The following is a 15,050-nucleotide window of genomic DNA, read 5'->3' as shown; positions in this document are numbered from 1 at the left end:
GATTTCACTTATTAATATAAATGTATATTGTTTCAGTAACATCCAGCAAATATAATACAGTGACATGAAAAATGGAGGCTTTATCTAGGAGGTCACTCCAAAGATGAGTCAACAAAAATAAAACACTGTAATTGTGCAGTAGTTTAAAAGATAAAAGGAAACCATTTACGTATATAACATTTTAAATTCATCTCTAATTTGTAAAAATCATTTTTTAAAAAAAGGAATAGAAGGATACTTCCTTAGTAATGCAATATGAATCAAAGTAAAACTAATTACAATTGATAGGGAAACATTAAAATCATTCCATTAAACTTTTTTTTTTTTTTTTTTTTGTGAGACCGTGGAGTCTCACTCCGTCCCCCAGGCTGGGTACAGTGGCAGGATCTTGGCTCACTGCAAATTCCACCTCCTGGGTTCAAGCTATTCTCTTGCCTCAGCCTCCTGAGTTGCCGGGATTACAGGTGCCCACCACCATGCCTGGCTAATTTTTGTATTTTTAGTAGAGATGAGGTTTCACCATGTTGGCCAGGCTGTTCTTGAACTCCTGACCTCAGGTGATCCACCTACGTTACCCTCCCAGAGTGCTGAAATTACAGGTGTGAGCCACCACACATGGCCCCATTAAACATTTTAACAAAAGGAAAAGAGATACTCTTTTTTTTTTTTTTTTTTTTTTTAGACTGAGTTTTGCTCTTGTTGCCCAGGCTGGAGTACGATGGCGTGATCTCGGCTCACTGCAACCTCTGCCTCCTGGGTTCAAGCGATTCTCCTGCCTCAGCCACCCCAGTAGCTGGGATTACAGGTGCTCACCACCGCACCCGGCTAATTTTTGTATTTTTAGAAGAGATGGGGTCTCACCACGTTGGCCAGGCTGGTTGCAAACTCCTGACCTCAGGTGATCTGCCCGCCTCAGCCTCCCAAAGTGCTGGGATTACAGGTGTGAGCCACCATGCCCGGCCCGAGATACTGTTTATCATCTGATTTTTAAATACTTACAAAATACCAAAAAAGAGGCAAAAAATTGGGGAAACAAAAATAAAGGGACATGAGGAAGCATGAGAATGTTCCTTCTGAGTCTGTAGTTCTGGGTTCAGAGACTCTAGATGTGCTAGACAGAAACTGAATGGGAATCGTGAGGCAATTAACTCAAGGGAAACAAAGAGGGAAGCGGCTGTCTCTCTGGGAGGTTCAGAAAGACCAAGCAAGGGATCTAAACCCTCCCAGCGATACCCGGGGCCAGACCTACTGACCCAGCCCTGTTCACCTTTGCTCCCCCAGGGCTGAAGCTCCTTCTTCAGGGTCGGTCCCTTAAGCTAGGGACCAAAGGCTGGACTTGTTGTCCAGGGATCCCTGGACAAATCCTTTCTGTAGGATAAGGCTGATTCTTAAGTCTTCCAGCTACAGGCCTGGTGTGTCCTGGTTGGTCATTCTGACCCTAACCGACACCTCCATATATGTCTGGGAGCCAGTCAGATTTCTCAAAGTTTTAAAAGGCTTAGAAATACAGGGTGAAACAGTGTTATTCTTAGAAAACCCTAAAGATTCAGCTTCTGTGTGTATGCCTGTGTGTTTGTGTTTTTAGGATAACGTTTTGTAAAAGGAGAACAATGAGTGAGGGAGACCTATTTGATGTTAAAACACGTTCTGAATTACTGCTTTAGAGAGATGTTTTAGCCCGAATGCTTTTCCGAAATGATAATTTAATCAGAATACCACCGTGTTGGCAGATGGACAGAGCAACTCTTGGGAAGTGGAGTGCGAAACCCGGAACGGACCGCTGCCTGCTCGGGGCTTCCCTTCCCTTCCCCTCCCCATCAGACACCTCCAGCACCTGCTTCTTGGTCACAGCTCCCATCCTCATCCTTGATCCTCAAAGGATAACAATTTCAAACCAGAAAATTAGCACACTATTCTGGAAGCTGTAATTCCTTGCCTAGTATATGTGGTGAGGTTTGGATTTTTAGTTGAATGAAAGAAATGAAGCCTGGAAACAAATACTACCATATTCACGCAAAGCTCTAACCCAAGAGAACTACAGAAAAAAAAGAAACTGATGTTGAGTGAAACAGAATAGTAATTCAGAGAAAGAGGCATATTTAGCCAATTATGCCTAGCGTTCCATTATTGGAACGCTAAGCATGTGGGAGTTATTTATTTCCTACTGCTCAAGGTCATCGCCAAGGTCTGATTGCAAAAATTCAAAAAAAATGCGACCTTAGGCAAAAATGGGTTAAAAAGAAAAAAGTTCTAGATGGGGTAAGGAATTAAACACATAGAACAACAACAATAGGCTGGGCGCAATGGCTCACGCCTGTAATCCCAGCACTTTGGGAAGCCAAGGCGGGCGGATCACCTGAGGTCAGGAATTCCAGACCAGCTTGACCAACATGAAGAAACTCCATCTCTACTAAAACTACAAAATTAACCGGGTGTGGTGGTGCATGCCTGTAACTCCAGCTACTCGGGAGGCTGAGGTAGTAGAATCACTTGTACCCGGGAGGCAGAGGTTGCAGTGAGCCGAGATCGCGCCATTGCATTCCAGCATGGGCAACAAGAGCGAAACTCCATCTAAAAAAAAAAAAAAAAAGAACAACAACGAAAACCCTCATCTATAACATGATTACTTCAAAAGAGTTAGAAAACAATTTAAAATAAGCAAATAATTGCTCCCTAGTAAATACCAATGATAAATTATTAACTATGGTAAGTAAAAATTGCCAAGGAAAACATGAAAACTCAAACAATAAAAAATTGTGTACCATTTCATAATGGAATCCAGGTCACCTAGGATTAATATAAGATAATGAGAATATATTATTATATATTATATAATATATGTTATAGACCAGGCGTGGTGACTCATTCCTGTAATCCCAGCACTTTGGGAGGCTGAGGCAGGCTGATCACCTGAGGTCAGGAGTTCGAGACCAGCCTGACCAACACTGAGAAACCCCATCTCTACTGAAAATGCAAAATTAGCTGGGTGTGACGGTGCATGCCTGTAATCCCAGCTATTCAGGAGGCCGAGGCAGGAGAATCACTTGAACCCGGGAGGCAGAGGTTGCAGTGAGCCAAGATCCTGCCACTCCACTCCAGCCTGGGCAACAAGAGCGAAATTCCATCTCAAAAAAAAAAATATATATATATATATATACACACACACACACACACATATTAGCATTTATTATTATGATATAATGAGATTATATTATTATATTAATAATGTAATAAGAAAAAAAAATACAGCACCTAGATTAAATAAAAACAAGTCCAGGCCTGGTGGCTCACGCCTGTAATCCCAGCACTTTGGGAGGCCGAGGTGGGTAGATCACCTGAGGTCAGGAGTTCAAGACCAGCCTGGCCAACATGGCGAAACCCCATCTCTACTAAAAATACAAAAATTAGCTGGGCATGGTGGTGTATGCCTGTAATCCCAGCTACTCGGGAGGCTGAGGCAGGATCACGCCACTGCACTCCAGACTGGGCAACAGAGTAAGACTCTTTCTCAAAAAAAAAGCAAAGCAATATGTAAAGTGTATGACACTATATAAAAATGTGAACAAAATTCCCAACAGAAAATTGGCAAGGGAGAAAAAACAAAAAAGTTTATACAAAGAGAAATGGGAGAAATGCAGCAGCCGTTAACTAGAAATCAGCAGTAGAAAAACAATGACATTAGAAATTAAAGATATGCAAATTTATTCATCTATATTAAAATCCAGTATTATGCCCCTTCAAAGAGAGAAAGAACAGAAGTACAATCATTGGAGCTATTGGGTGATCAGGTCTGGACAATGCTGGTGACTCTGTATAACTGGTACTCACAGGTTTGGCAATAATGATCAGGAGCCATAATCCCTGTTTATCCTAATTCTGTAATTAAAAATTAGAAAAGCTATATGAACAGAGCTGTTCAGAGCAGCCTTTATTTATTGCTGTATTATTTTTATTTTTATTTCTGAGACAGAGTCTCACTCTGTCACCCAGGCTGGAGTGCAGTGGTGCAATCTCGGCTCACTGCAAGCTCTGTCTCCCAGGTTCATACCATTCTCCTGCCTCAGCCTCCCGAGTAGCTGGAACTACAGGCGCCTGCCACCACACCTGGCTAATTTTTTTTTTTTTTTTTTTGTATTTTTAGTAGAGACGGGGTTTCGGTTTCACCATGTTAGCCAGGATGGTCTTGATTTCCTGACCTCGTGATCTGCCCACCTTGGCCTCCTAAAGTGCTGGGATTACAGGCATGAGCCACTGCGTGGCCCAGAGCAGCCTTTATTTATGTAACAAAGATCTCAAAGTAACCCAAATATCTAGCAATCAATTTCAGCACATTTACTTGATAGACTATTTTCAAATCATTAGAATGTTAAATATGTAAAAACATGAACAGTTTTTGATGAAACAATAAGTGAAAAGTAGAACTCAAAATCGTCTGCCCCACCATGTTAAAACAATAGAGAAAGATGAGCTGGGAACAAAGAGCGGATAAAGCCTGAGGATTGGAGTTGTCAATGGATATGACAATGGGAAAATCCCTCTGAGTCTGCATTTGGGCGGCTAGGAGGGGATTTGCATCAGAATCCACAGATCACCAGCACTGGGCAGCCCTGATATTTAAAATGCAGATTCCAGACTCAATCAGGCCGGAGCCCAGAAATTTGCATTGTTAACACGTGTGTGTGTGTGTGTGTGTGTGTGTGTGTGTGGGTGTGTGTTTTATAAACACTGAAGGTTGGGAACCATGGATGACTAAGTGAAGTCATTTTGTGACTCTAGATTTGAATTTTCAGGCTATGGAGTGTAGTTTGGCTAAAGCAAAACCCAGGTAAAATCAGGATTACACACCAATTCCAGTTTGCTGTGGGTTGGGAACGGATGCGGGTCGAGTGTGGGTGGGCCAGTGCTGGCAAGCCTTGATCTTTGCCCGGGCTTGTCCTTTTGGGGAGAATTACTTGCTTCTGCTGGACTGAGGGTGACCTTGTCTCTGGCTGGAGCCCACGCTGCCATGGAAGACTCTTTTCAGTGCCCACTAATCCTTGACGTTCACCTTGTCCCCCGCCCCTAGAGAAGTCGTCCGGACCCTCCCATCCCTGGAGTCTCTGCAGAGGTTATTTGACCAGCAGCTCTCCCCGGGCCTCCGTCCGCGTCCTCAGGTAAAGGGTCTTGGGGTTGAAAAGGTGAGATTAATCCACCAGGGAGGAGGATTGAGTTAGCCAGTCCTGAGGGCTCAGGAGGAAGAGGGGAGCACTGCTCACCTTGTGTTCACTGGGCAACAGCAAGCAGGTACGCTGGGGTGGGTGGTGGGAGCCTCAGCCCCTGCCCTTCCCAGGAAGCCATCTCCCACTGCCCGATTTTGATTTGAGGAATAAAGATTTCAAATTATGCACCCGGCTGGGTGCGGTGGCTCACGCCTGTAATCCCAGCACTTTGGGAGGCCGAGGCGGGCGGATCATGAGGTCAGGAGATCGAGACCATCCTGGCTAACACGGTGAAACCTTGTCTCTACTAAAAATACAAAAAACTAGCCGGGCGAGGTGGCGGGCGCCTGTAGTCCCAGCTACTCGGGAGGCTGAGGCAGGAGAATGGCGTAAACCCGGGAGGCGGAGCTTGCAGTGAGCCGAGATCTGGCCACTGCACTCCAGCCTGGGCCAGGGAGTGAGACTCCGTCTCAAAAAAAAAAAAAAATTATGCACCCATCAGCAAAACTTATTTGTACCAAATAAGGGGACAAGCAGGGCCTGTTCCCATCATTTCTCATCAGAAACTGAAAGGAAAGAAAAAGAGGAGGCACCTAAACTCTTGATCCTGCCTCTTATCCCAGGAGGAGCAGGATGAAGGTGCCCCCCACCCCCGCACCTGCTCGTGGCCTGGCAGGAGGCCAAGGTCGTGTTGCCCATTAAGCAAATATCTGTGTAACAAAAGGTGTCATCAAAAAATTTTAACAAGTTTTTAAAAAAGTAAAAGCTGTATCTCAGAAGAAAATACCTGCAACAAAGATTAGGGAAAAAGGATTACAGACAAAGTATTCATATGTTTATTATTATTATTTTTATTTGCGACATGGTCTTGCTTTGTCACCCAGGCTGGGGTACAGTGGCGCAATCACAGCTCACTGCATCGTCAAACATCGGGGCTCAAGAGATCCACCCACCCCACCTGAGCCTCCCATGTTTTAAAACCGCAATTACTCATCAGCTAATAGCTGGGGATTACAGGTGCGCACCACCACGCCAGTCTCCTTTTAAAACTTTTTGTAGAGACAGGTCTCACTATGTTGCCCGTGTTGATCTCAAACTTCTGGCGATCTTCCTGCCCCAGCCTTCTGAAGTGCTGGGATTACAGGTGGGAGCCACCATGCCTGGCCATGTTTTTAAAAAATTCCTACAAACAATTAAGTAAAAACAATTCAATTTTTAAAAGAGGGAAAGACTATAAACAAGGCGGCTTACTGAAGAGGGACAGGGAATAGCCAATATAGATATGAAAAGGTGTTCAGCCTCACCTTGTTAGTAACCGGGAAATGACATTTGACACTAGGCGGCCTCTTCTTGCCTATTAGATGGGCAGAGTTGATGCTAAAGTTGATGGGTGAGTCAGGACTTGGCTAGGGTGTGGGGTGGAAGAGGTGCTCACAGGGACTCACTCCTCTGCTGTTGGGAATGGAAATAGGTTTTCTGAAAGGCAGTTTGGCCGTTTGTATGAAAATGTGAACTGCAGGCATCCCTCAAGCCCACAGTTCCATATGTCGGCAGCTTCTTAGGGACTATAAGTACACAAAGAGTAAAAGCAAAAACATTGAAAATCACATAAACAGGCCGGGCATGGTGGTTCACACCTCTAATCCCAGCACTTAGGGAGGCCGAAGTGGGTGGATCACCTGTCAGGAGTTCGAGACTAACCTGACCAACATGGTGAAACCCTGTCTCTACCAAAAATACAAAAATTAGCCAGGCGTGGTGGCAGGCACCTGTAATCCCAGCTACTAGGGAGGCTGAGACAGGAGAATCGCTTGAACCCTGGAGGCGGAGGTTGCAGTGAGCTGAGACTGTGCCACTGTACTCTAGCCTGGGTGACAGAGTGAGACTCCATCTAAAACAAAAAAAAGGAAAAAGAAAAAAAGAAAATCATATAAATATAGGGAGCTGGTGAACTGCAGTGGTGCAGAATTCTACTCTAAGGTGTGAACACTGCTCTGGAAAGATCTCCAAGGCTACTGTTAGGTGGAAAAGCAAACGGCGGGATGATACAGAAACTCTGACGAAGTCTCCACGAGGAAATCAGATGGGAAGGATTTAAACCCAAAGGGCTGTGCTGGTCACCACCATGCAGGGATGAGACTGGGGAGAAGGGGACTGGGCCAAAGGGGATTTTGAGTTTGCCCACATTGTTTGTTTGAGTTTTCTACGGAGAACATGTATTTGTGTTCTACTTGTGCAACTTTCGAAATTCAGAAAAAAAAGTTTTGCTTTCTCCGAGGTGAATGATGGGTTAATTTCTAAGGAAGTAAAAGCAAATCTGGACAAAACAGGGGCTCTGCCCGACTCTTGAGCTTAAGTCACTTGAGTGGAAGAACACACAGTCAAGTCTTTGAAGTAGATTAGAAGAGAGACAAAGCCTCGCGAGAGAGGCCAGCTGCAGTCCCAGTTACGGTGCTGCCGGGTGGAGGCCAGTCTCAGCATTTGGTGGCAGGACAGAGCAGCCACAGGGTGGAGGGTGGGTCTTGCTGCCACACTCCCCTCCCCTTTATGAGACTGAGTCTTGAAGAAAAACAGAAAAGGTTGTTCTTGATGTGTCTTCAGGAATTCAGAAATCAAGGAGGGAGTTGAGGCTGCCTTGAGGAGAGGAAAGAACATTGGCCCATGGATCAGAAACACCTGAGTTCAAAATCTGATTCACCCTTGTGGATCTTTAGTCTCCCCATCTGTGAAATGGGGACAGTAATATCTCTGCAGGGTTTGGTTAAGGAGTGAGTGAAACTGGGTGCGTGAGACATCTGACCCTGCTAGACTCTCACCAACATGAGGCCCTTTCCCTTAAGTAGGCAGGACAAGCTGGGGACACCCAAACCCCTGTGTGGTTACTTGAGGACTGCTGGGAAGTGGGAAATGCAATGTTATCAAAATGCTGGCTGGCCTGGGGGATGGGGGAGACCTGGGTCTGCCCTGTGTGAGAAAGGAGAGCCAGTAACCTCCCTTGGATGGTTAACCTGCCTTGGAGCCCCACTTCCTTTGTTTTGAAAAGTGCAACTGAAAAGCAAAGTGAAAAAACTGGGTCAGCTGATGTAAACCCTCAGGCCAGTCTAGCCATTCACAGGCTAAGCTGTGAATTCTATCCTCAACCTCGACACTGGTGACATTTGGGACTGGATTGTTCTCTGTCATGGAGGACTCCTGTGCACTCTAGGAGTCCTCCACATCCTGGCCTTTACCCATGAGATGCCATTAGCATCCCCCAGCTGTGACAACTGGAAATGTCTCAGACATTGCCAAATGTCCCCTGGAGGGCAAAATCACCACCAGCTAAGGACCACTGGCTAGCCCCCAATTCAAATATCAGATCTATAATAGCTGTAAACTCACCACTTTGACTCTATTCCCCCATCAGCAAAACAAGGATTAGAAAAATCAAGACATGTGAGGATTAGATGACTTAATGTATTGAAGATGTGCTTGGCACATCATAAGAACTCATCAAATAATCATTAGGCAGAAGTATGGGGAAAGCTTCAGCATTTTTCTAATACTTTTTGTTTGAAGCACAAACGCCCAGTTTGTCAGTAACTTCATTTATGCTAAGATCTTGTCAGATCTCGCCTCCCAAAAGTCACAAATCCAAAGAGAGAGCTGGTGGGGGGCGGGGGACCTACAATTGCATGGTGACCGCCCGGGGTGAAGGCAGGTCATTCCAAATGTCCTCTACTGTGGAAAGAAGGAGGCTTGAATCTGTGTTACCATTTCAATTATTTATGAGATAAATAACCCTAAAACAAGGGAATCCTACACTATCCCATCTCCTGACCAGCTTTTCTTCTCAACCAACAGGCAGCCCTTCTGTTGTCCCTTGCCTGAGTCTTAGCGCCACCCCTTCAAGCCACTTCCCTCATTGACAATAACTATAGAAGAATTGTGAGTTTTATTAAGAAGCAAGGGAAAGACCAAAAAGTGGTTAGAGAAAGCACTGACAATTATTAACTGCTGTGATGGTGGTAGTGATGGTTATTGGGACGGGGAATGGTGTGGTGTCTAAGGGTGATATAGATGGTGATGACAGAGATCATGGGAGGCCTGGTAGGAGTGGAGGTGGTGGTAATGATGGTGATGGTGATGGTAGAGGTGGTCATGATCATGGTGAGAGTGGTACAGTTGAAGATGGTGGTAGTGATGGTGATGGTAGAGGTGGTCATGATCATATGGGAGTGATAGGGGAGGAGATGGTGGTAGTGATGGTGATAGTGGAGGTGGTCTTGGTCAGGGTAGGAGTGGTAAGGGTGGAGATGGTGATAGTGATGGTGATGGTGGAGGTAGTCATGATTATGGTGGCAGTGGGAGTGGTGGAGATGATAGTAGTGATAATGGTGGTGAAGGTGGTCATGATTATGGTGAGAATGGTAGGGGTGGAGATAGTGGTAGTGATAGTGATGGTGAAGGTGGCCATGATGATGGTGAAAATAATAGGTGTGGAGATAGTGGTAGTGATAGTGATGGTGGAGGTGGTCATGATCACGGTGGGTCTGGTAGGGGTAGAGATGGTGATGGTGATGGTGGAGGTGGTCATGATCATGATAAGACTGGTGGGGTGGAGATGGTGGTAGTGATGGTGATGGTGAGGGTGGAGGTAGTCATAATTATGGTGGGAGTGGTGGGGGTGGAGATGATGGTAGTGATCATGATGGTGGAAGTCGTCGTGATTATGGTGAGAGTGGTGGGGGTGGAGGTGGTCATGATCATGGTGGGAGTGATGGGGTGGAGATGGTGGTAGTGATGGTGATGGTGGAGGTGTTCATGATCATGGTGGGAGTGATGGGGTGGAGATGGTGGTAGTGATGGTGATGGTGATGGTAGAGGTGGTCATGATCATGGTGAGAGTGGTAGGGTTGAAGATGGTGGTAGTGATGGTGATGGTGGAGGTGTCATGATTATGGTAAGAGTGGTAGGGGGGAGATGGTGGTAGTGATGGTGATGGTGCAGGTGGTCATGATCATGGTGGGAGTGATGGAGTGGAGATGGTGGTAGTGATGGTGATGGTGGAGGTCATCATGATCATGGTGAGAGTGGTAGGGGTGGAAATGATAGTAGTGATGGTGGAGGTGGTCATGATCATGGTGGGAGTGATGGGGTGGAGATGGTGGTACTGATGGTGATGGTGGAGGTGGTCATGATCATGGTGGAAGTGATGGGGTGGAGATGGTGGTACTGATGGTGATGGTGGAGGTGGTCATGATCCTGGTGGGAATGATGGGGTGGAGATGGTGGTAGTGATGATGATGGTGGAGGTGGTCATGATCATGGTGGGAGTGATGGAGTGGAGATGGTGGTAGTGATGGTGATGGTGGAGGTCATCATGATCATGGTGAGAGTGGTAGGGGTGGAAATGATAGTAGTGATGGTGGAGGTGGTCATGATCATGGTGGGAGTGATGGGGTGGAGATGGTGGTACTGATGGTGATGGTGGAGGTGGTCATGATCCTGGTGGGAATGATGGGGTGGAGATGGTGGTAGTGATGATGATGGTGGAGGTGGTCATGATCATGGTGGGAGTGATGGGGTGGAGATGGTGGTAGTGATGGTGGTGGTGGTGGTGATTGTGGTAGCCATGCTGATGACTCTGGTGGTGCTATTGAAGGGGATCCCGTTGATCATGGCAGTGCCATTGATCATTGTGACAGAGGCAGCAGTGGTAATGGAGGTGGTGATAGTAAAAGTAGTTTATTAAAGTAGCCGGGTAGAAAAACTGAGGTCAAAAGCAAGTGCAGCCTGGCTGCTATATTCAGCAAGGGGTGAGGTAAAGGGACATCACCTGGCTGGTGACAACCCTGGTTCCATTCTGCTTTGTGTTCACATCAGTCATACATGTATCTGACTTTCTCATTCCACCTCTTATTATTAACTTCATAAGGTATGAATAACTTAATAAGGTATCTTATTAACTCTACATTTCCACGCCTGGCAGCATGTCTAACATAGAATAGATGCTTTGTAAATGTTTCTTCTGTGAATAAGTGCATAAGACCATGCACTTGGCATCAGGCAGACAGGATACATGTTTTGCTCTGCCATTTACTAGCTGTGCAACCTCAGACAAGTTAGTTCATCTCTCTGGGCCCTGTATATACTGAACAACTTTACTGAGCATCTTCGTTGGCCAGACACTGTTCTGAGCCCCAAGGCTGCAGTACTGAATACAGTCCTCTTGATCTCCATTCTCATGGAGCCTCCATTCAGCAGGGAAGACATACAGTGAACACATATTGGAAGGAGATAACTTTAGCTGGTGGTGACTGATATGGAACAAAACAAGGTAACTTGATAGAGGTGACCTGGCAGCTATTTTAGACAGGGTGGTCAGGGAAGACCTCTTTGTGAGGCTGAGACCTGAATGATGAGGAGGTGCCCCTCCCAGGGGAAATTGAATCTCTGGAGATTCCTCAGAAGGCAAGCTCAAGGCAGAACTGACTTGAAGATGAGAGTGGCTGGGATCTTGGTGGGGCAGTGGAGGGGCGGAGCGCTGCATCATATAGGACCTCAGAGGGTAGGGAAGGGGTCGGGATCATTTTCTCCTCTACATGGAGAACTGTACTGGGGTTTCAAGCAGCAGGCTGGGTCTATTTTGGGAGTAGGATGGGAACACCATGCAGGAGGTGTAGGAGGGAGGAAAGGTAATATGCAAGGACAGTCCTCGAGTTTTGTTTAAGCAACGGAGTGGGTGAGGTGAGAAGCACCGGGGGAGAGACAGATTTAGAAGGAAGAAGAAATGAAGATCTATTTTTTGGCCATGTGAATTCTGAGAAGATTGTAGAGATCCCTGTGTCCTCATCTGCTGGAGGGGATAATAATAGAACTTGTAGGGCTGCGGGGAGAGTGAAATGGGGTGAGGTGCGGAGAGCACCCAGTGCGTTGCCTCTCAGTGGTTCGGGTTCAGTGATGCTGCCCTGATCTTCTTTCCCTCCTTTCCCAGGTTCCTGGTGAGGCCAATCCCATCAACATGGTGTCCAAGCTCAGCCAACTGACAAGCCTGTTGTCCTCTATTGAAGACAAGGTACGTGTGGGGCTCCCGTGGCTTCTCTTCGTCCCCTCTTTGGTCCCCTCTTTGCATGGAGAATGTCCAGATGTACAGGCTCGATGTCCCCTTGACCCTCTGAATCTAACGCTGCTGCCCACAGGTCAAGGCCTTGCTGCACGAGGGTCCTGAGTCCCCGCACCGGCGTTCCCTTATCCCTCCAGTCACCTTTGAGGTAAGTGGCCGTGGGACAGCAGAGCCTGGGCTTGGGCTCCACAGCTGGGCAGAGAGACATGTTCTGGTTCCTGTGGAAAGAGGGACTGAGGCTTGAGCTGGGGAAGAGCAAGGAGCCCAACAGCCAAGAATGGCAGTCAGTGGACCTGTGTCACTGTGACGGTGGTTCAGCGTCAGAACGGGCACCCAGAGGTGACTGGGAAACCGCCTTCAGAGAGGCACTGCAAGGGAGGAGTGTCTCATTGGCCCAGGCACCATGTAAACTTTGTCCTTCTCAAATGGCAGAGATGAGTGATATCAGACAGGGCTGCAAAATACTGCCTCAAGTGGGTGGGGAATTCAGAAAAACAAAACAAAACAAGACAAGACAAAAAACGTGCAACTCCTATGATTTCCCTGAGAATGACTGGATTAGACCCTCCAGGCTTGACCCAAAATGTGTTTTTCTTTACAATCCCCAGAGATTCTAGTACATTCAGCCCAGCACTGGTCCCACATTCAGGAATCCAGTATGAGACCCACACCCCCTCCCCCCCCACACACTTTCCCCACCCCAAAGTCCTTTCTAGACCCTGTGATAATCCTCTATTAAGGTAAATTTCCATTTTCTGAGCATGCGTACACAACTGTTGTGGGTTTTTTTTTTCTATCATTATCAGTAAATGTTCAATCAGTGGTTGTAACAAGGCCTGGGAGTTTAAATCTATTACTAAAATCCTTTCCGGAAGTAGGTGACACATCAGATTAATGAGTGTTCTCAAAGTCATCAGTGAATGAACCATTTCCAGCAATTTGTCTGTTTTCACCAGCAAACCTGTTGGCAGAACGGCTCCCCTACATACAGTGGACAAGGGGGGTGCCCCGAGAGTCTCTGTGATTCCTGGGAGATGCCTGTGGAAATGTGCATGTGCACTGCTGGGGCAAGAGAAGCCCAATGGCCCTACGAAGGACGCCCACCAGAGGTTGCCCAGCCATGTAGACAAGGGGCTCGGGCCGGGGGAGCCTTGCAAAAGCCCAGGCAGAAAATCAATGAGTCACACATCTCTTCCCCTTCTAAGGTGAAGGCAGAGTCTCTGGGGATTCCTCAGAAAATGCAGCTCAAAGTCGACGTTGAGTCTGGGAAACTGATCATTAAGAAGTCCAAGGATGGTTCTGAGGACAAGTTCTACAGCCACAAGAAAAGTAAGACCCCTTGCGCACATCAACCACTGGCTCTCACCTGCCTGTGGAATTCCTGCCCTGTCAGCTCACCTCTCAGAAGGCCTGCCCTGCAGGTCTGTCTTCCGCAGGCATGCACGTGTGCGCGCGCTTCTGTGTGTGTGTGGGTGTGTGTGTGTCTTCTCTTCCCCACCAGGACTCAGTCTGATCCATGCTATCACCTCTCAGTGCCAGGCACAAAGCCTTGCACAGATGAGGTCTTGTTGACAATTGGATAGTGTCTGTAGCACAGGATAAACTAAACTGTGAGTACATGGACTCTGGAATGAAACTTCCTAAATTCACGTCCCAGCTCTGCCACTTAGCAGTTGTGTGACCTGGGACATGTCATGACCAATGTAGCCCTCAGTTTCCTTATCTGTAAAATGGGGATGATAAAAAGTACTTGAATAATATGCATAAGGCTCTTTAGACTAGAGCCCAGCATGTAGTCGCCACTTTGAGAGTCACCTGTTATTAGCAGGTTCTGAGAACCATCAAATCAACTCATCCATAAAATGGAAATTCTTCACATGGCAAATGCATGTAGAGAAGCTGCAGTGGGGCAAGACAAGGGGATCCAGTGCCAGCAGGACAGATGAGGCCCCTGCCCACGTGGGATTTATATTCTGGTGCATTGAGTAGCCGATAAAGACTCAAATACATCTGTCAGTACAGATGGATGATCTGTCAATACAGTGGATGATCTGGCTACGAAAAGTGCTACAAAGAAAACAAAACAGGGCAATGGGGTAGAGGTTAACTGGCAATAGGGGATAGTGTAGAAGGGGCAGACAGGGAAGTTTCCTCTGAGTAAGAGGCACATTGGCGGAGACCCCAAGGCTGAGAAGCAACCAGTCGGGCAGGGGTCTGAGGGAAGAGCATCCCAGCTGGCAGAGCAGCATGTGCAAATGCTGGGAGATGGGCACTGGGGCTAGCAGGCCAGGGCCCAGGTTCGGGAGGCCAGGCAGGGTGTCAGGAGGCAGGGGAGTAGGCAGTGCCCAGTGCGGGGCCACATGAAGCTGGAGAACAGCAGCAGACAGAACCGGGGGTTGACGAAAGCGAGAGAGTTTCCTGAGCAGCCTCCGGTTCTGGCTGATGGCGAATGGACATCTTTCTTCATTTGGGTGGCCAATGAGTTCCCCTGAGAAAACTGATCAATGCGTAGACCCTTCCCTCAGATAAATCCCAACCTTCACACAACAGTTTACATCCCTTGTCAGGTTTTAAGACCACTATGAAGCCCCCCAAGTCCCTGTGGCTACATTTTTTATTTAGTGTCTCAAAGTTCATTTAGAGGGGCATGGTTAAGGTTGCCACACGTAGCAGATAAAAATACCGGAGGCCCAGTTAAATGTGAATTTCAGATAAACAACCAATATAGTATATGTATGTCCCATGCA

The 15,050-nt window shown here is 47.0% G+C and overlaps 3 protein-coding genes across 3 annotated transcripts in view; 2 read left to right on the top strand and 1 right to left on the bottom strand.

Moving 5' to 3' along the window:
• The window catches only part of DGKD (diacylglycerol kinase delta), a 681,592-nt gene that overhangs the window by 336,165 nt on the left and 330,377 nt on the right, over positions 1 to 15,050 (top strand). The gene's annotated exons all lie outside the window — the stretch shown is intronic.
• The window catches only part of INPP5D (inositol polyphosphate-5-phosphatase D), a 154,131-nt gene that overhangs the window by 78,716 nt on the left and 60,365 nt on the right, over positions 1 to 15,050 (top strand). The window contains exons 6-9 of the mRNA XM_050751561.1: positions 5,066 to 5,153; positions 12,175 to 12,255; positions 12,380 to 12,451; positions 13,509 to 13,632. Of these exons, the coding sequence (XP_050607518.1) occupies positions 5,066 to 5,153; positions 12,175 to 12,255; positions 12,380 to 12,451; positions 13,509 to 13,632 (365 nt within the window). The remainder of the gene's footprint in view (positions 1 to 5,065; positions 5,154 to 12,174; positions 12,256 to 12,379; positions 12,452 to 13,508; positions 13,633 to 15,050) is intronic.
• The window catches only part of LOC126932571 (ephexin-1), a 334,934-nt gene that overhangs the window by 263,350 nt on the left and 56,534 nt on the right, over positions 1 to 15,050 (bottom strand). The window lies entirely within an intron of this gene.

The sequence above is a fragment of the Macaca thibetana genome, chromosome 12 (assembly GCF_024542745.1).
Source record: "Macaca thibetana thibetana isolate TM-01 chromosome 12, ASM2454274v1, whole genome shotgun sequence".
In the NCBI taxonomy this organism is placed as follows: domain Eukaryota; kingdom Metazoa; phylum Chordata; class Mammalia; order Primates; family Cercopithecidae; genus Macaca; species Macaca thibetana.
This window is presented reverse-complemented; position numbering and strand designations above follow the sequence as displayed.